This window comes from Euprymna scolopes, chromosome 16, assembly GCF_053919585.1.
Source record: "Euprymna scolopes isolate OS-2025 chromosome 16, ASM5391958v1, whole genome shotgun sequence".
In the NCBI taxonomy this organism is placed as follows: Eukaryota; Metazoa; Mollusca; class Cephalopoda; order Sepiida; family Sepiolidae; genus Euprymna; species Euprymna scolopes.
Window position 1 is genome coordinate 108,438,728 of NC_136497.1, and position 25,901 is coordinate 108,464,628.

A 25,901-nucleotide genomic window follows, 5' to 3' on the forward strand; every position below is an offset into this window, starting at 1 on the left:
GCAAATGACAAAGTTCTCTCTAATTCTCTCTCCTCTGATCTTGAGCACGTGGTACAGTGGGGGAAGAGGTGGCTGGTTACTTTTAATGCATCTAAACCAAGCTTCTATCTTTTTATCATCAACGCTCTGATCCCCATCTGGCATCAATTGAAATGGATGGCTCTCGTCTTGGGGAGGCTCCATGTTTTGACAAGCTTCTGGGTTTGACCATTACTGATCTGAAATGGAACACGTACATCAGGTCTGTTGCCAAGGATGCTGGGAAAATGGTGGGATCCTTCTACCGCTCCAGAAGATATCTCACTACTGATGCAATTCTCTATCTGTATAAAAGCCAAGTACATCCCAGGACGGAATACTACTGCCACATCTGGGCAGGAGCTGCTAAAAACAGCCTATCCTGCCTTGACAGAATACAAAATAGACTTTGTAGCTTAGTGGGGGATGCCCTTTTCTCCCACAGAAGAGACGTTGCGAGCCTGTCTTTGTTTTAGCGTTATTTCCTTGGCAAGTGCTCGTCTGAGCCCCAATCTCCCCCCCCCCCTCTCTTGCCAATCTTTCACGAGAAACACCAGTCTGGCTGAAACTACTGTCAATAATTTTCCCCACTCTTTATCTGTGCCTAAATCCAAACGTAGATTCCATGAGCAGAGCTTCTTTCTCAGAAGTGCATAACTGTGGAACTCTGTTTCGTTTGCCTGTTTCCCACCTGACTACAACTTGGATGTCTTCAAGTCCAACATAAACAAGTTCCTGACAAACTGCCCCCTTAAGTAAGACACTATCAAATCTCCAATACTAATGATTACTACAATACTACCTCACTGATTACTGTACACGCAATAATCCTTATCCCTGAGTGGCCTCCAGGCCTTGAGAAGTGGTGACCTCCATGTAAAAAAAAAAAAAAAAAGATCTGAAAATACAACTTTTTAAAGAGGAGTAATTTTGTAAATTATGCAAATTCCTTGCCATTTTCAGTCACAAGCTTATATGCATTTGAATAGTACTAACTTAAGGCAAAATGTCAAGTGAACCATGCATTTTTTGATAGTTTGAATGATTATAACTTCAGTTCTAATGGACCAATTTAAAAAAAAAACTAAAGATAATATTTCTTTGTTTTTTATGCTCTTTTCAATAATGTTTAATTTGAGTTTTATGGATGTAAAGAAACAAATGGTTTAGTATTGCTAATTCATGTATCAAAATGTTTTTTAAATTCCATTCACGCTATATCAAAGATTTTTTTTTAAATTCCATTTCATGTTCTGCCACACTGATTTTTACATTATCATTCATGTTGCATCAAACTATATTTAAACTCCCATTCCTGTTATGTCAAAATGTTTTTTGATCCCGTTCATATTGTGTCAAACCTTTTTTACAATACTATTTATGTAGTATAAGTTTTTTTACATTCATATTTTATGTAATGAAAACTGTTTTTACAATCCCATGTTGTGCCAAAATGTTTTTCAATCTCATTCATGTTGTATTAAAATGTTTTTTTACAATATTATTTATGTAATATCAAACTGTTTTTTAATACTATTTAGTGTTAAAATTCTTTTACAATACCATTCCTGTTGCATCAAAATGTTTTTACAATACCATTCATGTTGTGCCAGTTTTTTTACAATCATATTTACATAATGGAAACCGGTTTTCAGAATACCATTTATGCAATGACAAACTAAAAAAAAAAAAACACATTTATTTTAGTGTTAAGCTATTTTTATAATCCCATTCATGTGTAAAATTATTTTTGTAATCCCAGTTATGTTATACTAGCAGAGAGACCCGACGTTGCCCTGGATTCAATAATGATCAACGAATATTTCACACTCTTATATTTTTATTGTCATCGAAATCCATGAAATCACCCAGGGAGAAGCTTCACATGCTTCCATGCAGTAACTTAGTCCAAAATATGTTATTCTCGATTGCACTGTAGAGAACCTACTGTTCCTTTTATAAAATTATTTTATATAAACTTCTTTCCAGTTAACAAAAAAAAAACAAAAAAACAAAAACAAAAAAAAACATTAAGAAATTTATATGCGGGTGTGAACCTAGAGACCTACAGTCAAGCAAAAAGAAAAAAAAAAACAAAAAAAAAAACACATAAATTTTCAAGTCTTTGCAGTTAATGAAAAAAAAAAAAGTTTAAGTGCGGAATTTGAACCAACAGACCACATCATGCAAAAAAAAAAAAAGACACACTATAAACCTACACACAGTGGAATCTTCATGACCCACTGTTCTATCATTGTTGCTAAGCGACAACATGGAAAAAATGGCTTTACTGAGGATAGATGAATTAAAATAATGGTTTTGATTACCGATAATTATCGGGGATATTCTGAGAAAAACCTTAAGATCACTCCCAGACTAATACACTGAAGATCTGTAAATTGTAAAGAAAATCTGTTGAGCCATTTCGGACTCTATCAGGAACGAACGCACATCCTCAACAAGCTGCATTTATATAATTGCAGAGAAAAAATTTAATGCACATGTAACTTCAATATTGGAAACTTAACTGGAAATAATTCCTTAGACAAATCTGCTGCATGAGACAGAAATTAAGCTACTTCTGTTGTATATCAACACTTAATTTTGTCAAATCTTCACTATAAAGATAACTCCAACATCAGCTGGAATATTATAAAATCTTGTCCTATCTTCAATATCAAGATAATACCAAGATCAGCTAAAATATTATAAAATCTTGTCCAATCTTCAATATCAAGATAACACCAACATCAGCTAGAATATTATAAAATCTTGTCCAATTTCCAATATCATTGTAACACCAACATCAGCTAGAATATTATAAAATCTTGTCCAATCTCCAATATCATTATAACACCAACATCAGCTAGACTATTATAAAATCTTGTCCAATCTTCAATATCATTATAACACCAACATCAGCTAGAATATTATAAAATCTTGTCCAATCTCCAATATCATAATAACACCAACATCAGCTAGACTATTATAAAATCTTGTCCAATCTTCAATATCATTATAACACCAACATCAGCTAGACTATTATAAAATCTTGTCCAATCTCCAATATCATTATAACACCAACATCAGCTAGACTATTATAAAATCTTGTCCAATCTCCAATATCATTATAATACCAACATCAGCTAGACTATTATAAAATCTTGTCCAATCTCCAATATCATTATAACACCAACATCAGCTAGACTATTATAAAATCTTGTCCAATCTTCAATATCATTATAACACTAACATCAGCTAGACTATTATAAAATCTTGTCCAATCTCCAATATCATTATAACACCAACATCAGCTAGACTATTATAAAATCTTGTCCAATCTCCAATATCATTATAACACTAACATCAGCTAGAATATTATAAAATCTTGTCCAATCTCCAATATCATTATAACACCAACATCAGCTAGACTATTATAAAATCTTGTCCAATCTTCAATATCATTATAACACCAACATCAGCTAGACTATTATAAAATCTTGTCCAATCTCCAATATCATTATAACACCAACATCAGCTAGACTATTATAAAATCTTGTCCAATCTCCAATATCATTATAACACTAACATCAGCTAGAATATTATAAAATCTTGTCCAATCTTCAATATCATTATAACACCAACATCAGCTAGACTATTATAAAATCTTGTCCAATCTCCAATATCATTATAACACTAACATCAGCTAGAATATTATAAAATCTTGTCCAATCTTCAATATCATTATAACACCAACATCAGCTAGAATATTATAAAATCTTGTCCAATCTTCAATATCATTATAACACCAACATCAGCTAGAATATTATAAAATCTTGTCCAATCTTCAATATCATTATAACACCAACATCAGCTAGAATATTATAAAATCTTGTCCAATCTTCAATATCATTATAACACTAACATCAGCTAGAATATTATAAAATATTGTCCAATCTTCAATATCATTATAACACTAACATCACCTAGAATATTATAAAATCTTGTCCAATTTCCAATATCATTGTAACACCAACATCAGCTAGAATATTATAAAATCTTGTCCAATCTCCAATATCATTATAACACTAACATCAGCTAGAATATTATAAAATATTGTCCAATCTTCAATATCATTTGACACCAACATCAGCTAGAATATTATAAAATCTTATCCAATCTTCAATATCAAAATAATTCTGACATCACCTAGAATATTATAAAAACTTGTCCAAACTTTAATATCAAGATAATACCAACTGGAATATTAATAAAATCTTGTCCAATCTATAATTGTAAATAACACCAATATCAGCTGGAATAATGTAAAATCTTTTCCAATCTATAATATCAAGATAATACCAACATCAGCTGGAATATTATAAAATCTTGTCCAATCTTTAATATCAAATAACACCAATATCAACTGGAATATTATAAAATCTAGTCCAGTCTACAATATAAAGATAATACCAAGATTTGCTGGAATATTTTAAAATCTTGTCCAATGTACAATATCAAGATAATACGAACATCAGCTGGAATATTATAAAATCTTGTCCAATCTTCAATATCATTATAACACCAACATCAGCTGGAATATTTTAAACTCATGACCAATCTTCAATATCAAAATAATATAGACATCCGCTAGAATATATATATTATTCCTTAATTGGAATTTATTTTGAGATGAGCATTATATATTAATCTATTTTTATTTCGGACTATTATTCATGAGAATAATAGTCCGAAATAAAAATAGATTAATATATAATGCTCATCTCAAAATAAATTCCAATTAAGGAATAATATATATATTCTAGCGGATGTCTATATTATTTTGATATTGAAGATTGGTCATGAGTTTAAAATATTTAATTAGTTGTTTTTTTTTTTTTTTAAATATTTAATTAGTTGTTTTTTTTTTAAATATTTAATTAGTTGTTTTTTTTTTTTTAAATATTTAATTAGTTGTTTTTTTTTTTTAAAATATTTAATTAGTTGTTTTTTTTTTAATCTTTTATTGGTTGTGTTTATTCACGTTTCGGCCAACTATTCCTTTGGCCTTCATCAGGTGGTAACCGCGACGGATAGGAACTTTGAATCTCCTAACTGCATTCTCAGCCATCACTGCCATCCGTAGTTGTTGTCGTCTCACCACGTTTTGGCCAATTAACCTTTGGCACGCTTTGGGTGGTATTGAAACCGCTATCTTCAGACAATGCTCATCTGGAACTGTAGAGATTCAACGTCTCTATCAACTGCGCCACGGACCCCGAAGGGCGATCAAGGTTGGATTCTTTGATCTTATGAATCCACATTTATTTATCTGATCTTCCATAGTCGGGTCCGTACCGATTGGTATATATATATATATTATTCCTTAATTGGAATTCATTTTTGAGATGAGCATTATATATTAATCAGCTAGAATATCATGAAATCTTGTCCAATCTTGAATATCAAGATAATACCAACATCAGCTGGAATATTATAAAATCTTTTCAAATCTTCAATATCAAGATAATACACCACCAGATAGAATATTATAAAATCTAGTCCAGCCTACAATATCAACGTTTCAGCCGTTTGCCCTCCGGCCTTCATCAGGAGACAATAAGTAGCGACACCATTACATACCACCAAGAAATGGTCAGGTTGAAGAATACCCTCCGTCGTAACAACTACCCCGATAGCATACTATCCACCAGACATGTTAATAGTAAAAGAGAGGAGAATGAAAGCCAAAAACCTTAAACGGTCTGCCTACCATACATACGAGGCATCTCCGTAAAGATTCAGAGAATATGCGCCTCATGGACGGTATTCAAGAGCCAGTCAACACTCAGACGACACCTGGTACGAGTGAAGCCCCGCATGGAGGAGAACATGACCAAGAACTGCATATATTCCATCCCATGCAGTTGCAGAAAGGTTTACAAGAGTGAAACATGCCGTCCCCTTAAAGTAAGGGTGGAAGAACACTGAAAAGCGGTAACTAAAGGGGAGACGGAAAAATCGGGTATAGCCACCCATGGCTGGATGGAGAGGGGGGACCATCGCCCCCTATGGAATGAAGTAAAAATAAGAAACAGAGAGACCCACTGAAAAGTGAGAAAACTTAAAGAAACAGCTCACATGCTCGGACATAAAACCTACTGAGCAAACCAAGCATAGAGCTGAATGCAATCTGGACACCTCTGATAGAGAGAGAAAACCTTGAATAACAACATAGGTTTAACATTAAAAAACCAACTAAGAATTGTCCTAGTGACATATGGCCGAGTGGTCCTAGACGTTGTATCAAAGTTTACAGTTACCCAAAGGTGCTGAGTTCAATTCTGAACGAAGGCAGTGAAAAGTAACATTCAAAAGAGAGAATCAGCAACTATGTCCCCCCCAGTAGGTACCCCCGTAAAAGAGTTGGGTTCGAGACTCCTAACAAATGGTTCCCCAGTCTGATACAAAACACCTGATGAAGGCCGGAGGGCAAAACGGCCAAAACGTTGTGACTATAACAACCAAGATGAGGAAGTCAGTCCGACAATCTCAATCAATCAGCTGGAATATTATAAAATCTTGTCTAATTTACAATATCAAGATAAAACCAACATCAGCTGGAATATAAAATCTAGTCCAGTCTACAATATCAAGATAATACCAACATTAGCTGGAATATTATAAACTCTTGTCCAGTCTACAATATCAAGATAATACCAACATTAGCTGGAATATTATAAACTCTTGTCCAGTCTACAATATCAAGATAATACCAACATTAGCTAGAATATTATAAACTCTTGTCTAATTTACAATATCAAGATAATACCAACATAAGCTGGAATATAAAATCTAGTCCAGTCTACAATATCAAGATAATACCAACATTAGCTGGAATATTATAAACTCTTGTCCAGTCTACAATATCAAGATAATACCAACATTAGCTGGAATATTATAAACTCTTGTCCAGTCTACAATATCAAGATAATACCAACATTAGCTAGAATATTATAAACTCTTGTCTAATTTACAATATCAAGATAATATCAACATAAGCTGGAATATAAAATCTAGTCCAGTCTACAATATCAAGATAATACCAACATTAGCTGGAATATTATAAACTCTTGTCCAGTCTACAATATCAAGATAATACCAACATTAGCTGGAATATTATAAACTCTTGTCCAGTCTACAATATCAAGATAATACCAACATTAGCTAGAATATTATAAACTCTTGTCTAATTTACAATATCAAGATAATATCAACATAAGCTGGAATATAAAATCTAGTCCAGTCTACAATATCAAGATAATACCAACATTAGCTGGAATATTATAAACTCTTGTCCAGTCTACAATATCAAGATAATACCAACATTAGCTGGAATATTATAAACTCTTGTCCAGTCTACAATATCAAGATAATACCAACATTAGCTAGAATATTATAAAATCTTGTCTAATTTACAATATCAAGATAATACCAACATCAGCTGGAATATAAAATCTAGTCCAGTCTACAATATCAAGATAATACCAACATTAGCTGGAATATTATAAACTCTTGTCCAGTCTACAATATCAAGATAATACCAACACTAGCTAGAATATTATAAACTCTTGTCTAATTTACAATATCAAGATAATACCAACATCAGCTGGAATATAAAATCTAGTCCAGTCTACAATATCAAGATAATACCAACATTAGCTGGAATATTATAAACTCTTGTCCAGTCTACAATATCAAGATAATACCAACACTAGCTAGAATATTATAAAATCTTGTCTAATTTACAATATCAAGATAATACCAACATCAGCTGGAATATAAAATCTAGTCAAGTCTAGAATATCAAGATAATACCAACATTAGCTGGAATATTATAAACTCTTGTCCAGTCTACAATATCAAGATAATACCAACACTAGCTAGAATATTATAAAATCTTGTCTAATTTACAATATCAAGATAACACCAACATCAGCTGGAATATAAAATCTAGTCAAGTCTACAATATCAAGATAATACCAACATTAGCTGGAATATTATAAACTCTTGTCCAGTCTACAATATCAAGATAATACCAACACTAGCTAGAATATTATAAAATCTTGTCTAATTTACAATATCAAGATAATACCAACATCAGCTGGAATATAAAATCTAGTCCAGTCTACAATATCAAGATAATACCAACATTAGCTGGAATATTATAAACTCTCGTCCAGTCTACAATATCAAGATAATACCAACATTAGCTGGAATATTATAAACTCTTGTCCAGTCTACAATATCAAGATAATACCAACACTAGCTAGAATATTATAAAATCTTGTCTAATTTATAATATCAAGATAATACCAACATCAGCTGGAATATAAAATCTAGTCAAGTCTAGAATATCAAGATAATACCAACATTAGCTGGAATATTATAAACTCTTGTCCAGTCTACAATATCAAGATAATACCAACACTAGCTAGAATATTATAAAATCTTGTCTAATTTACAATATCAAGATAACACCAACATTAGCTGGAATATAAAATCTAGTCCAGTCTAGAATATCAAGATAATACCAACATTAGCTGGAATATTATAAACTCTTGTCCAGTCTACAATATCAAGATAATACCAACACTAGCTAGAATATTATAAAATCTTGTCTAATTTACAATATCAAGATAACACCAACATCAGCTGGAATATAAAATCTAGTCCAGTCTAGAATATCAAGATAATACCAACATTAGCTGGAATATTATAAACTCTTGTCCAGTCTACAATATCAAGATAATACCAACACTAGCTAGAATATTATAAACTCTTGTCTAATTTACAATATCAAGATAATACCAACATCAGCTGGAATATAAAATCTAGTCCAGTCTACAATATCAAGATAATACCAACATTAGCTGGAATATTATAAACTCTTGTCCAGTCTACAATATCAAGATAATACCAACACTAGCTAGAATATTATAAACTCTTGTCTAATTTACAATATCAAGATAATACCAACATCAGCTGGAATATAAAATCTAGTCAAGTCTACAATATCAAGATAATACCAACATTAGCTGGAATATTATAAACTCTTGTCCAGTCTACAATATCAAGATAATACCAACACTAGCTAGAATATTATAAAATCTTGTCTAATTTACAATATCAAGATAACACCAACATCAGCTGGAATATAAAATCTAGTCAAGTCTACAATATCAAGATAATACCAACATTAGCTGGAATATTATAAACTCTTGTCCAGTCTACAATATCAAGATAATACCAACATTAGCTGGAATATTATAAAATCTTGTCCAGTCTACAATATCAAGATAATACCAACATTAGCTGGAATATTATAAACTCTTGTCCAGTCTACAATATCAAGATAATACCAACATTAGCTGGAATATTATAAACTCTTGTCCAGTCTACAATATCAAGATAATACCAACATTAGCTGGAATATTATAAACTCTTGTCCAGTCTACAATATCAAGATAATACCAACATTAGCTGGAATATTATAAAATCTTGTCCAGTCTACAATATCAAGATAATACCAACATTAGCTGGAATATTATAAACTCTTGTCCAGTCTACAATATCAAGATAATACCAACATTAGCTGGAATATTATAAACTCTTGTCCAGTCTACAATATCAAGATAATACCAACATTAGCTGGAATATTATAAAATCTAGTCCAGTCTACAATATCAAGATAATACCAACACTAGCTAGAATATTATAAAATCTTGTCCAGTCTACAATATCAAGATAATACCAACACTAGCTAGAATATTATAAAATCTTGTCTAATTTACAATATCAAGATAACACCAACATCAGCTGGAATATAAAATCTAGTCAAGTCTACAATATCAAGATAATACCAACATTAGCTGGAATATTATAAACTCTTGTCCAGTCTACAATATCAAGATAATACCAACACTAGCTAGAATATTATAAAATCTTGTCTAATTTACAATATCAAGATAACACCAACATCAGCTGGAATATAAAATCTAGTCAAGTCTACAATATCAAGATAATACCAACATTAGCTGGAATATTATAAACTCTTGTCCAGTCTACAATATCAAGATAATACCAACATTAGCTGGAATATTATAAACTCTTGTCCAGTCTACAATATCAAGATAATACCAACACTAGCTAGAATATTATAAAATCTTGTCTAATTTACAATATCAAGATAATACCAACATCAGCTGGAATATAAAATCTAGTCCAGTCTACAATATCAAGATAATACCAACATTAGCTGGAATATTATAAACTCTTGTCCAGTCTACAATATCAAGATAATACCAACACTAGCTAGAATATTATAAAATCTTGTCTAATTTATAATATCAAGATAATACCAACATCAGCTGGAATATAAAATCTAGTCAAGTCTAGAATATCAAGATAATACCAACATTAGCTGGAATATTATAAACTCTTGTCCAGTCTACAATATCAAGATAATACCAACACTAGCTAGAATATTATAAAATCTTGTCTAATTTACAATATCAAGATAACACCAACATTAGCTGGAATATAAAATCTAGTCCAGTCTAGAATATCAAGATAATACCAACATTAGCTGGAATATTATAAACTCTTGTCCAGTCTACAATATCAAGATAATACCAACACTAGCTAGAATATTATAAAATCTTGTCTAATTTACAATATCAAGATAACACCAACATCAGCTGGAATATAAAATCTAGTCCAGTCTAGAATATCAAGATAATACCAACATTAGCTGGAATATTATAAACTCTTGTCCAGTCTACAATATCAAGATAATACCAACACTAGCTAGAATATTATAAAATCTGGTCCAGTCTACAATATCAAGATAATACCAACATCAGCTGGGATATTCTCAAATCTTGTCAAATCTTTAATATCAAGATAATACCAACATCAGCTAGAATATTATAAACTCATATCCGATCTTCAATATTAGATAACACCAACATCAACAAGAATATTATAAAATCTTGTCCAATCTTCAATATCATTGTAAAACCAACATCAGCTGGAATATTTTAAACCTATGACCAATCTTCTATATCAAAATAATATAGATATCAAAATCTTGTCAAATCAAGATAATACCAACATCAGCTGGAATATTATAAAATCTTGTCCAATCTACAATATCAAGATAATACCAACATCAGCTGCAATATTATAAAATCATGTCCAATCTACAATATCAAGATAATACCAACATCAGCTGCAATATTATAAAATCATGTCCAATCTTCAATATCAAGATAATATCAACATCTGTTAGAATATTATAAAATATTGTCCAATCTTAAATATCAAGATAAGAGTTGGAATATTATAAAAATAATTCTAGGTACTCAAAATCTAGTAATGACAACCACCAGCATTTTATTATCTACCTTTGCAACATCTTCCTAGTTTATAACTCAGCAGCATCTATGTGACAGCAATTAATAAAAGCAGGGTACAATCATCATATTAATATTTGTCTTTCAGAGCTACAGTGGATAAACTATTCTTTTCAGTACAAATCTTTATTTTAACTTACATTAAAGGTCAATTGAGTTCTAATATGGATTGTTTAGGCTAGTAATACACACGGACAGAAAAAACGCTTTGGGTAATCACAGATTTCAAGGTAGTTCTACTAAAATAGCTATATTTTTTTAAAACCAAAGCACTTCAAGTCTTCAAATTTCTACTGTTTTGTTCGGAAATATATATACTTTCAAATGAATTAATAAATATGAATGTACATTATATATTTTATGTGAATGTCATAAAATGGTGCTTTCGGTAAGGTTTTGTAATGACCCTCCCTCATTTCTAAAGGCCCGTACCATGATTGCATGAAGGATTTCTTCATGAAATTTGGGAAACAATCAGAAGAGGTGTTAATCTTAATACTGTCAAGTGTCCGAAATATTTTTGACTATTTTTTTTTTTGTGTTAAAAATAAGACTTTAATATGACGAGTATTGAACATTTTGAAAGAAAAATTTCTTCGGACACCCACTAGTAAGTAAATCAATCTTTTTACTATCTTTATCAATTATTATTATCAAGTATTATTGTATGTTGAGTAGGACCGCAGTAATTGATAATAATTTAAAAGGACCCCCCCCCAAAAAAAAAGTTTCTAATTCTCGAGTTTGGACGAGTTTGTAGTATTAGCAATAGAACAGTGTAAACAACACACGTCCTTTAATTTTTATTCAAGAACGAATTAAGAAAAAAATTAAAATATGAATATAAATGTTCTTATATGTTTAATTGGAGCTATTTTATTATCAGAATAACATTAGTTTACAACTATTCGGTTTTCAAAATATATAATAACAATCCCAACCAATCTATTGCAATTTCTCACATTTCTAGTCAAATTTAAAAACATGGTTAAAAAGACAAAATAAACTTTTGTAGATATATAGCTTGCATGCACTTTTATTCATTGCATTAGTTTTGAACAGCGAATTAAAACAATGTTTTACTGCGAACAGTCACAAATGTTTTTTTCCAAATCAAAAGATGTATGAAAATCTTGTTTGTATTACTGTACACATAGATTTGAAAAAGTTGTCAAAAAACAAATATATATAACAAATAAATGTTATCAAAGGCAAGATAAGTTACTTTTCTACCTAACTGGATATGTTTTTAGTGTTTTTATTTAATGTAACATGTTTATTCAGCTCGAAAAATAGTGTTTGAGGCGGTAAATTTGGGAAAATGAGTTAAAAACTAGACAAATATATATCCGCCTATGTCACGGTAACATATATTGAGCAAGTTTCTAACAGTATTTTGTCTGGTTTTTTATTTATAACTCATTTTTCCAAACTTACTGCCTCAAAGAGAGAGTCGGCCGCCATTTCAATTTTTCGAATACATCGGTAAACACTGTTTTTCGAGCTGAATAAACATGTTACAACACTTTCAGTCAATGTAACCTCTGACCTTCAGGTGTATATTGTTGAACATGGGAATCTTTCTGTTAAACTCAGGAATCAGCACAGAATTTCAAACAGAACTCTTTATTTAATTCATGGGGGTAGCGTGCTCTCGTTTCAACAGCCATGACTGAATAGAAGTCCTTGCAAGACCCGTGGTGCAGTGGTTAGAATACTTTGAAACATTCGAGTGAATGTTTGGTAAGGAGGGGTATAGATTGGAGCTCAGACGAGCACTTGCCATGAAAATAACGATAAAACAGAGACAGGCTCATAACGTTTCTTCTGTGAGAAAGAGGTTGCAGGGAAAATAAAAGAGCATTTCCCCACTAGGCTACGAAGTCTATTCTGAACTGTAAAGGCAGGATAAGGTCTTCCTAACAGCTTCTACCCAGATGTGACATCCTTGGACATACCTGGCTCTTATATAGGTAAAGAATTGCTGGATCGATAGAAGGATCCCATCATTTTTCCAGCGACCTTGGCAACGGATTTGATGTACATTTTAGATCAGGAGTAAAGGTCAAGCCTAGAAGCTTGTCAAAACATGGAGCCTCCCCAAGATGGGAGCCATTTATTTCAATTGATGCCAGATGAGGATCAGAGCTTGGTTTTAGATGCATTAAAAGTAACCAGCCACTTTTTTCCTCATTGTACCACATACTCAAGATCAGAGGAGAGAGAATCAGAGAGAACTTGGCCGTTTATGAACTTGGATGTGCTGCCATGATGTCATCAGCAAAAATGTCTACAAATGATCTGGAAGATCATTGATGTAGATCAGGGAGAGAATTGGGTCCAGGATGGACCCTTGAGGGACTCCAGCATTAATATGAGCTTCTGATTTCTGCTTATCAACCACTACTCTTATGAACCTATCAGAGAGAAATGTTTAATAATTGAAAAGACATTTCCAGCTATACTATAGCTGGAGATCTTGTGAAGTAAACCTTTATGCTATTAAAGGCCTTTGATATGTCAAGAGCAATTGCCCTAGAAAGGAAGTCTCCATCGAGAGTTTTGCTAATCCTATGAGAAATAACTGTAAGCACATCTGCTGTAGATCTAGCAGAATGGAAACCATATTGCATATCACTAAGAAGGTTATTTTTGCTGAGGTGGTTGACTACTTCTCTATTTAACACAGGTAAAGGTACAGCCGTAACAATTATCCACTAATATGGCATCGAGAAGCCCCACCAAAAGGTCCCTGACTATCAGGCAGATAATGTCAGCCCAGATAAAATGTTTACCTCCAGCACCCTTATTAGTGACATGGCCACAAGGATAGGCATAGAAACAGAAAATTTCTGACATCTCTGGTGACTGTTCACGCAAGATACTGCAAACCTAAAATACAGCTTTTTCTTCTCCCTTTGCCAGAAAAATGCTTGTATTTGTATGTAATGAGAAATACATCATGGCTATGGATCAATGCATAAGTCTACAAATGTATAACTGATCACAAGCTTTAAAATTGTAGCAAAACTAGAATGCTATAAGCAACAACAGAAATTGAAATATTGAAAACAAGAAAAACATGAAAACTCACCATTTGGAAATGCCAATACACTGATAACTAGAAAGATAAATACCATACAGCTGAGACCATTCCAAATATTATCATCTGAATTGACATCATTTCTTTAAAAGAAAAAAAAAAAAGATGAGTGATATGGCATTGACATGAAACAAACTCGTACAAAAAATAGCAAGATACTATATTACAAATATTCTAAATATAGTCAGGACTAATTCATGCTCAGTTCGAGCTATCTACAATCCTGCCTTAAAGTAGTAATACACACGGACAGAAAAAACGTTTTGGATAATCACAGTTCTACTAAAATAGCCATATTTTTTAAACCAAAGCACTTCAAGTCTTCAAATTACTGTTTTGTTCGGAAATGAATATACTTTTAAATGAATTAATAAATATGAATGTATATTATATATTTTAAGAGTTTTAAGTAAATAATGTGATAAAAATGTGAATGTCATAAAATGGCGTTTTCAGTAAGGTTTTGTAATGAAACTCCCTCATTTCTAAAGGCCCATACCGTGATTGTATGAAGAATTTCTTCATGAAATTTGGGAAACAATCAGAAGAGGTGTTAATCTTAATACTGTCAAGTGTCTGAAATATTTTTGCCCATTTTTTTTTTTTTTGTGTTAAAAATAAGACGAGTATCGAACATTTTGAAAAAAAAAACCAAAAAAAAAAAAACAATTCTTCAGACACCCACTAGTAAGTAAATCAATCTTTTTACTATCTTTATCAATTATTATTATCAAGTATTATTGTATGTTGAGTAGGACCACAGTAATTGATAATAATTTAAAAGGACCCCCCCCCCCCCCAAAAAAAAAGTTTCTAATTCTCGAGTTTGGACAAATGAAATTAATATTAGTAGCAGCAGCTGTAGTATTAGCAATAGAACAGTGTAAACAACACACGTCCTTTAATTTTTATTCAAGAACGAATTAAGAAAAAAAAAAAAAATATGAATATAAATGTTCTCATGTTTAATTGGAGCTATTTTGTTATCAGAATAACATTAGTTTAGAACTGTTTGTTTTCAAAATATATAATAACAATCCCAACTAATTTGGCATTATGAATCTGTTGCAATTTCTCACATTTCTAGTCAAATTTAAAAACATGGTTAAAAAAATAAAATAAACTTTTGTAGATATAAAGTTGCATGCACTTCTATTCATTGCATTAGTTTTGAACAGCGAATTAAACAGGCACAAATGTTTTTTTTTTTAAAATCAAAATAAGTATCAAAATCTCATTTGTATTACTATACACACAGATTTGAGTTGTAAAAAAAAAAAAAAAAAAAAAAAAAAAAAAAGACATAGTGTTTACCGATGTATTGGAAAAATTAAAATGGCGCCCGACTCTCTCTTTGAGAAGGTAAGTTTGAGAAAAAGAGTTAAAAATACAAAATACAATTAAAAACCCGCCGAATACATGTCAGCCTATGTAACGTTGTCACGGTAAGATATATTAAGCTATTTCTTACAGTATTTTGTCTAGTTTTTTTATTTTTAACTCTTTTCCCCAAACTTACCGTTTCAAGAGAGAGTCGGGCGCCATTTTAAATTTTCCAATACATCGGTAAACATTGTAGGTTTTTCAAGCTGAATAAGCATGTTACATTAAATAAAAACACTAAATTTATCCAGTTAGATAGAAAAGTAACTTATCTTGCTTTTGATAACATTTATTTGTTATATATTTGTTTTTTGACAACTTTTTTCGAATCTGTGTACAGTAATACAAATCCTCAAAATCTATATCAATATTCTTGAAATTCTACAAGCAGTTAGAAAACACATCAAACTACAATTAGGAAGCTTTTTATCTCATTTTTTTTTCTACTTATTAAGCGAAAGCTGTTTTTATGACCTGCTCCAGCAAAGTATAAACGGTCTATGGAATAAACACCTTCAACCTCGAAAATAGAAATCAACAAATTTATGGAATTTTCTTTGAAATTTGAAATTTCATAATTAAATTAAAACTAAATATAACTTTTGCTGACTTATTTACCTGTCGAACACACACACACACACTCTCTCTCTCTCTCTCTCTCTCTCTATATATATATATATATATATATATATATATATATATATATATATATATATATATATATATATATATATATATATATATACTTTCTGTAAGATATTTATTTGAAATTGAAACAGCATTTTGCAGTTAAGACAACAAAACAAAAATGAAGTAACGGTTTGTATTCCAATCCACTGAGGTATGAAAAAGTTGTCAAAAACAAATTTTATCAAAGGCAAGATAAGTTACTTTTCTACCTAACTGAATACTTTTTATTTTATTTATTTATTTATTTGTTTTTTTATTTTTAATGTAAAATGTTTCTTCGGTTCGAAAAAAAAGTAGTGTTGAGCGAGCGTTATCGAAGTGTTGCATGAACAGCAACAGGTGTTACACCGTTTGGAATAACGCCCCTTGGAGGTGACCGGTGTAAGAAGAGGAATAAATAAAGATGGTTGGCGAGTAAACACAACGACTGGTTTTATGTTATATTTTATCTGTGGGCATCCTCACACATGAAACATGGTGATGGCGGTGGGATGTACAATAAAGAGAAGAAAAAACAAAACGGTGGAAAGGTATCAGAAAAAGAAGAAAAAAAAAACAGATAAGTAACGTTTAATTTTTTGGTGTGAAAATTACGACGCCACAAGGTGGTGAGGAAAAAAAAAAAAAATGTCAGAAGGAGACATGAGTGCAATAAAACAGACCAGTAGCTGGCATAAGACTACCACCACCCCTTTGTATGGAGCAGAATTTGACAGAGAATTAGAAGCTATTTAAGCTGAAATGTCATAATTATGCTATTATTACATATCTGACAACCCAGTTGATACAATATCAAACTGCACTTTTGCTTCATACATTAGGGAATGATGCTTTGAAAGTGTACTACGGGTTTCACTTTTTAACGCCCAAAGATGAAAGAACGCCTACGGAAATTATTCAGGCGTTTGATAAATATGCTATAGGGGAAACAAATGAAACTTACGAGCGTTATGTTTTTCACACGAGAAAGCAAGGAGAAACGGAGACCATGGAATCTTTTATTATGGCACTTCGGACGTTAGTAAAAACGTGCAATTTTTGTGACAATTGCGTTTCCTCAGTACTCAGAGATCAAGTAGTGCTGGGAATACGTAACCCTCAGACACAAGCTGATTTACTTAAAATAAGACAGCTGGATTTACAAAGATGTATAGACATTTGTAAGCTGTCTAAAAATGCTACGTTACAAGCCAGTATCCTAAGGCCTGAGAGAGTGAACCGAGTGAAGTTCAGACACAAGAAAAAGCCAGGGGAAAAAACTGTGAGAGAATGCCGAGTGTGTACACTGCAACATGGACCGAACAAGGAAGTATGTCCTGCATTTGGCAAGACATGCTACAACTGTAAGAGAAAAAATCATTTTTCTGCGAAATGCAGACTAGCAAGGAAAAAGAAGGTGCAGACTGTCAAAACGCAACAATATGAGGATCAAGATGACAGTAGTAGTTCTTCAGACTATAGGCAGGTAGACAGTGTAACAATAAAAGAAAAAGTTAACGCTGTGAATCATGAGGTGATAAAGGCGGAAATGATGGTGAAAGGAAAGCCAATTATTTTTCAGCTTGACAGTGGAGCATCAGTAAACATACTGAATGAGAAGCATGTAATGGGGAAACACTGGCGCCTTCAAATAAGAAACTGGTCATGTGGAATGGAACAGAAGTGAAGCCATTGGGAGAGTGTCGAGTCAAAATGATAAACCCCAAAACTGGACAAAAATATGCAGTTAAGTTTGTCATTGTAAAAGAGCATTTCCATCCTTTACTGAGAGCAAATGCAATTCAGAAGATGGCACTCATCACAATCAACCAGGACCAATTCAAAATGATAGCCAAAATTTCCCAAGTGGATGAATCCAGCAGCCAGAACTCTGACAGCATTATAAACGAGTTCAGAGATGTATTTAAGGAGGAATTGGGTCAGTTACCTGGAGCGGTACATTTGGAGGTGGATACAGCAGTAACACCAAATGTAGCTGCAGCACGAAGAGTGCCAGTCGCACTGAAAGACAAATTAAAAGTTGAATTGGAGAAACTGGTTAAAAAGAAAGTTATTGAACCAGTAAGTGAGCCAACTCCATGGGTAAGTGCATTGGCATTGGTGATGAAGCAAAATGGAAATCTAAGGATTTGCATAGACCCAAGACCACTAAATAAAGCTTTGAAAAGGGAACATTTCCAACTACCTACATTGGATGATTTGCTGCCAGAACTGGCTGACAGCAAAGTATTTTCCACCCTGGATTTACGAGATGGATTTTGGCATTTGAAATTGGATGAAATCAGCAGTCGTTTGACTACATTTACCATGCCATTTGGTCGGTTTCAGTGGCAGGCTTTACCATTTGGGATTACTCCATCTCCAGAGATATTTCAAAAGGTCCTCGTTAACAATGTATGGGATTTAGAGGGTGTGATCAACAAAGCAGATGATCTTCTGGTGATTGGGAAAGGTAAAATAATGGAGGAAGCAACAGCTGATCATGACAAAAAACTGAGAAAACTGTTGCAGAGATGCTGTGATCGTGGGATTCGATTGAATGCTGGAAAATTGAACCTACGACAAACATCTTTCCTAGGTCACACGATAACCAGTGATGAGTTACTTCCTGATCCTGGGAAGGTAAAATCTAAAAAAGAGATGCAATGCCCAACAGATGTTAAAGGCGTGCAAAGATTGGCTGGATTTGTGAACTACTTGGCAAAGTTTCTGCCACATATTTCCGACGTGATGGGTCCAATTCGGAATTTAGTGAAGGCAGATGTGCCATGGACGTGGTGTCAAATTCATGAAAGAGCTTTTGAAAAAATTAAAAGGTTAGTGAGTGAGGCACCAGTATTGAGATACTATGAACCCAACAAACCTTTGGTCATTCAATGTGATGCAAGTGAGAAGTGTATGGGGGCTGCACTACTGCAGGAAGGTCAACCTCTAGCCTATATCAGCCGTGCGCTGACTGACACAGAAACCCGATATGCGCAAATTGAAAAAGGAACTGCTAGTAGTAGTCTATGCTACCGAATGGTCTCATCAATATACGTTTGGTCGACAGATAACGGTACTGACCGATCAAAGGCGATTAGAAGCTATCATGAAAAAAAGAGTTGGGAAAATGCCCCAAACGACTGCAAAACATGCTGATGCGATTACAGGCTTACGATGCTACCGTTCTGTACCATCCAGGTAGGAAGATGTTCCTTGCAGACACGCTATCAAGAGCATATATCCACGGAGTGAACAGCGAAGATATGGACAATGAAGATGATGTCAAGGAAGCTGAATACATTCCTGTAACAGAGAGGAGGCTGCTTGAACTGCGCTCAGCCACAAAAGAAGACCGAAGCATGCAGCAGTTGCAGCAAGTAATTGTGGAGGGATGGCCAGACGAAAAAAAACATCTTGACCCAGCGGTGAGACCGTTTTTTGGTATACGAAATGAAATGACTGTACAAGATGGGTTAATTTTCAGGGGTAATCGTGTAGTGGTTCCAATTACCCAGCGGGCTATACTGAAGGAGAATCTGCATTCTACACACCTAGGAATAGAAGGATGTTGCAGAAGGGCAAGAGAATGTTTGTATTGGCTAAACATGAACAGTGAGATCAGAGACTATGTTTCAAAATGCCCCACATGCAGAAAATACGAAGTAGCCAATCTAGCCGAACCATTAATGGCTCATGAAGTTCCTGACAGACCCTGGGCGAAAGTGGGAGTGGACCTGTTTAAGTTTACAGATAGAGACTATCTTTGTACTGTGGATTACATGAGCAACTTCTGGGAAATTGATCATCTTCAAAATACAGAAGCTAAGACAGTAGTAACCAAACTGAAACATCATTTTGCACGACATGGAATACCAGATCAGGTGGTAACTTATAATGGGCCTCAGTTTAGCAGCCAGGAATTTTCCACCTTTGCTAAAAAGTGGTGTTTTATACATACACCTGTCAGTCCATACAATAGCAAGGCGAATAGGAAAGTGGAATCTGCAGTAAAAATGGCAAAGAACCTTTTCCGGAAAGCGATGGAGGATAAGGCTGATCCATACCTAGCAATGTTGGATCATAGGAATACACCATCTAAGGGTCTCTTATCACCAGCTCAGAAGCTGATGTCAAGGAGAACAAAAATGCTTCTCCCAACTAGAGAGGAGTTACTCAGAGCAGAATTGGCCAAAAATATCAAAAAGTGTGTCAAACGAGACAGCAGGAGACAAGAACAGTTTTTTAACCACAAAGTGAAACCACTTCAACCGTTACATCCTGGAGATGTAGTACGGATGAAACCTCACATAAAGGGTCAGAGAGAGTGGAAGAAGGCAATAGTATGGGAGAGACTGTAAAAGTGAATGGGGAGCTATATTGACGGAATAGGGTCGACTTGAAAAAAAACTGCAGAAGCACCCCCACTTACATCGTTGATTCACCAGCCATGCGGAGTGCAGAGCGAAATAGTCAGGAATGAAGGTAACAGCATAGAAGAGAGAGATGACACAGGCCAACCTGGGTATGAAGGTGAATTGGGAGAGGGAGTTAACCCGACACCACCCCCAATGATATCAAGCCCGGAACAAACAAAAGCAAGCCTACGGACAACACGGTCGGGAAGAGTAGTGAGAGATCCTGTGAGATTCAGGGACTACGCAAAATAAAGTAGGGAAGGGCAGAATAATTCCTGTTAGGCAGGATGGTAGTCTGCCCAATGAATGCCTAGGTCACTTTTTTATATATATTTTATTTTAATTCCGTTCAGACGTTTTTTTTGTTGTTTGTTTTCTCCTTTCTTTGAGAAAAGGGAAGATGTTGCATGAACAACAACAGGTGTTACACCGTTTGGAGTAATGCCCCTTAGAGGTGACCGGTGTAAGAAGAGGAATAAATAAAGATGATTGCCGAGTAAACACAACGACTGGTTTTATGTTATATTTTATCCGTGGGCATCCTCACACATGAAACACGAAGAACAAGAAAAGTGGCCACAATGTCTCTTTACATTTTTGAAACCCACCCAATAAATGTTACCGTGACATTTATTGGGTGGATTTCATTCACCATTTTGTTTTATTTCTTATTTTGAAGTGATTATCAAGACTTGAAAAATGTAAATAGAAATTGCGGCCATATTTTCTTTTCGGGTAGCGCTGAATATTATCTACTTTTCGAACCAAATAAATATTTTACATTAAATAAAAACAGTAAAAACTTATTCAGTTAGATAGAAAAGTAACTTATCTTGCTTAATGCTTTGCATAACATTTGTTATATATATATATTTTTTTTTACATAATGTGATATTCAGAGTTTAATCCATAACATTTCAAAAGCCAATAATTATGAACCACTAAAAGTAAATATGAGTGATGAACGCTCTCTTTGAAAAAATGCTTTCTTAACCTCACCCCAGTTATGAGTGGTAAGTCTCCTCCTAAAATACTCTTTAACCCTAACAAACCCACTAAGTTCGAGTGGCAAGCCCCTCCAACAAAATATCTCTGTAAGCCACATACAAGCATCTAAAACAAACAAACAAAAAAAATAGTTTCTTCCTTTAAAAAAAATGCACATGATTTATCTCCCATAAAGATTAACTGTCCTAAAATGCTAGAATGGCCTGGAAATGGTGAATTATTTTACATTAAATTTTTGTGAAACTAAACGCCCCCCCCTTCTCTAATATTGTTTTTGTTTCTGTCAAGTCTTCAGTATGTTCACACATAATTTCCCTTAGCCCTACAATTAATTCAAAGTTCGAATGGCAACCCTCCCCATATTTTCATTGCATAGAAACCATCTAAAAACCACACATAATCTTCTTTAAAAAAATCAAAAAACAAAAAAAAAAACAAAAAGCATACAGGATTTATCTCCCATAGAAAAAAAACCCCCAGTTAACTGCCCTAAAACGCTAGAGTGACCTGTAATGGGAAATTATTTTACATTAAATTCTAAAATAATTTGTTTATCTTTCATTCAAGTTTTTCAGGGCATTTCATACATAATTGCCTAAAAAGGTAGAATCACATTTTGGAGGGGGGGGGTCAGAAGGGGTTGGGTGGCGTTAAACAGAAGGTGTTAATCTACAATAATACCAAAGAAATATTGCAATATATTCATTTTTAAATGGTCCTATGTTTAGATTTAAGTTTTTTGTACATAAAGCACATTACAATTCAACTTTGAGTTCTCCAACTTCTTTTCTGTTTATAGACACATGGCATTTTTAAGGAATTGCAGCATATTTATGCACATTTACTGCAGATTAGTAGGAAACCATGCACTTTTGGAGATTTTCAGTTGCATATTCTGATTTCTTGTACAAAAATACACTTATATGGTAAATTTCATTACTTAATCTTCTGTTTTAACAAAGATATGACATTTTTACTAAAAAAGTAGTGTAAAAAATTTGACAAAACGCATATGGTCTTAAAGAGGGGAAAATATCCAAACGTGTGAGGCACAAAAATAGTCATAACTTCCTTAATTTAAATCAGATTTTTAAAATTTAAAAAGATTCTTTCTTAGCTCATCAAACTCTTTCTATATATACCAATATTGAAATATTTTAAGCTATTTCAATTTTTTCATGTGTATTGCTATGTAGCAATACACATGGCTGTTAAAACGCTTTGGATAATCACAGATTTCAAGATGTTTGTTAAAATAGTCATATTTTAAAAACCAAAGCACTTTAAGTCTTCAAAATACCACCATTTTGTTCAGAAATGAATATACTTTCAAATGAATTAGTAAAGAATAGCATACATTATATATTTTTAGAGCAAATAAAGTGATAAAAATGTGAACATCATAAAATGGCATTTTCGGTAAGTTTTTGTAATGACCCCCTGATTTCTAAACATTCGTACCGTATTTCTGTAAAGAATTTTTTAATGAAATTTGGAAATTAGCCAAAAGAGATGTCATTTTTAATAATTTTGAGTGTCCGAAATTCATTTGACCACTCGTTTTTTTGTTATGTTAAAAAAAAGATTTCAAAATGATGAGTATTGAAAATTTTGAAAAAAATTTCCTCGGACACTCACTATTAAATAAAACAATCTTTGTACAATGTTTATTCATTAAAAAGATGATTGGACAGTGTTTTCTCTAGTGGTACGTAGCAATTTAAAAACATAATATCTGAAAAAATCGTTATGAATTTGAATCAAGACTTCTGTAGTATTAGTGATAGTAGCTGTATCAGCAGCAGCAGTAGCGATAACATGGCGTAAACAGACATTTGTTTTTGTGGTTTATTTTTATTTCAAATCGATTTTTTTTTTTAATTGAAAATCTGGTCATAAAAAAAAATTTCTTACATGTTTAGTTAGAGCTATTTTGTTATCAACCATACAAATATTTTTAAAAATTGGGTAGTAGTAAATTTTAAAATATTTTAACAAGCGAAAATGTAAAATACAATGTTTTGGTTCACGTGTACGAACGGTAACACACTTCTAATTTTCGTCCCTTAAAAAATGTTTTTAGTGAATTATTATCGAATGGAAACTAATTTACCCGATTATTAAAAATAAAAAAATAAAAAAAAATAATCAATATTTAAATATTTGTAGGAGATGCTCAGTTAAAAAATAACGGTAGGAAAGGACATGAAATGTAATTAAAAATCAAAATAACATTAATTCAAATTTTTTAACAATTTGTCAACTTTAGCAAAAACTTGTTTCTTTTTTTATATTTAAATAGAATTTAAATACTTGATATTTTTCCAAGCATCAGGTTTTCTGTTAGAGGGACGTCACTTTTTTTAAATAACATTTATTTTTGTTTGTTATAATTCTTGTAAAGTTTCACAATGGGTATCAAACACCCTCTTTAAAAAAAAACGCTTTTCTTCAAACGTTTCTATGTCTAATCCTAGATAAGAGTGGCAAGCCTCCTAAAACCTTTAGCCTTAAGAATAACGCTAAGTACAAGTGGCAGAGCTCCCCACTAAACAAACTTCCCCTGTGAGCTCATATAAACGTAAAAAAAAGCATAAAAACGTTTGAAGAAAAGTGCACATGATTAACCCCCCCCCCCCAAAAAAAAAAAAATAAATTTGTCAACTGTCCTAAAATGCTAGGATTGTCTTGAAATGGTGAATTATTTTATTTAGGGGGGGGGGGGTAACTGCCCTAAAGCGCTCAAATGATTCAAAATGGGAAATCATTTTACATTAAATTCTAAAATAATCTTTGCTTATCTTTTATTAAAGTTTTTCAAGTTGTTCACATGCAATTGTCTATAAAGGTAGAATCACATATTTTGGAGAGGTGGTCAGATGAGGAGGGGTAACAGAAGGTATTAATCTACAATAATACCAAAGAAATATTGCAATATATTCATTTTTAAACAATCCTAGATTTCGATTTCAGCTTTTGGCACATAAAACGCATTACAACTTAACTTTGAGTTCTCTAACTTCTTTTCTTTTAATGAATACATGGCATTTTTAAGCAATCGCAGCATATTTATGTGAATTTACTGCAGATTATTTGGAAACCATTCATTTCTGGAGATTTTCAGTAGCATATTCAGATTCCTTGCACAAAAATACACTTATATGGCAAATTTCATTGCTTAGTCTTGTGTTTTAACAAAGATATAGCATTTTTACTGAAAAAGTAGAGCAAAAAATGTGACAAAACGCATATGGTCTTAAAGAGGGGAAAATATTTAAACACACAGAGCATAAAAATAGTAATAACTTCCTTGATTTTAATTGGATTTTTAAAATTTAAAAAGATTCTTTCTTAGCTTATCAAGCTCTTTCTATATATACCAATATTGAAATATTTTAAACCATTTAAATTTTTTCATGTGTATTGTAATTTCAAGTGGACCACATTACAACTCTGACTTACCACCATAGATTAAATGGACAGACTGAAAGATTTGTGAGCACCTTGGAGAGGGCAAAAGATACTCCATCCAAGAAAAGTGTTGCAACAATTTCTTCAGGTGTACCGCATAATGCGTAATGAGAATACACCATCCCAGAAGTGATGTTTGCGAGAAAAATATAGCCAGTCTTTGAGAAACTATTGCCAAAACAGGTAATACCTGCAATGACAACTGTTCACAAGAAGAATTACATGCCTGGAGAATAACTATTCTTCCAGATGCACAAAGATAATAATTTCTGGGAGCAGGAAACAATCAAGAACAGGATCGGCCATATGGTCTACATGGTGGAAGGGCCATATTTCATGCATACGAAACAC

At 32.7% G+C, this 25,901-nt stretch overlaps 1 protein-coding gene and 1 long non-coding RNA gene across 3 annotated transcripts in view; one reads left to right on the forward strand and one right to left on the reverse strand.

The window, feature by feature from the left end:
* The window catches only part of LOC145296043 (phosphatidylserine synthase 1-like), a 357,209-nt gene that overhangs the window by 198,258 nt on the left and 133,050 nt on the right, over positions 1 to 25,901 (reverse strand). For both annotated transcript variants that reach the window (XM_080142088.1, XM_080142087.1), the window contains exon 2: positions 14,590 to 14,681. In XM_080142088.1, the coding sequence (XP_079998214.1) occupies positions 14,590 to 14,681 (92 nt within the window). The remainder of the gene's footprint in view (positions 1 to 14,589; positions 14,682 to 25,901) is intronic.
* Positions 1 to 25,901, forward strand: part of LOC145296045 (uncharacterized) — a 193,277-nt gene that overhangs the window by 157,059 nt on the left and 10,317 nt on the right. The gene's annotated exons all lie outside the window — the stretch shown is intronic.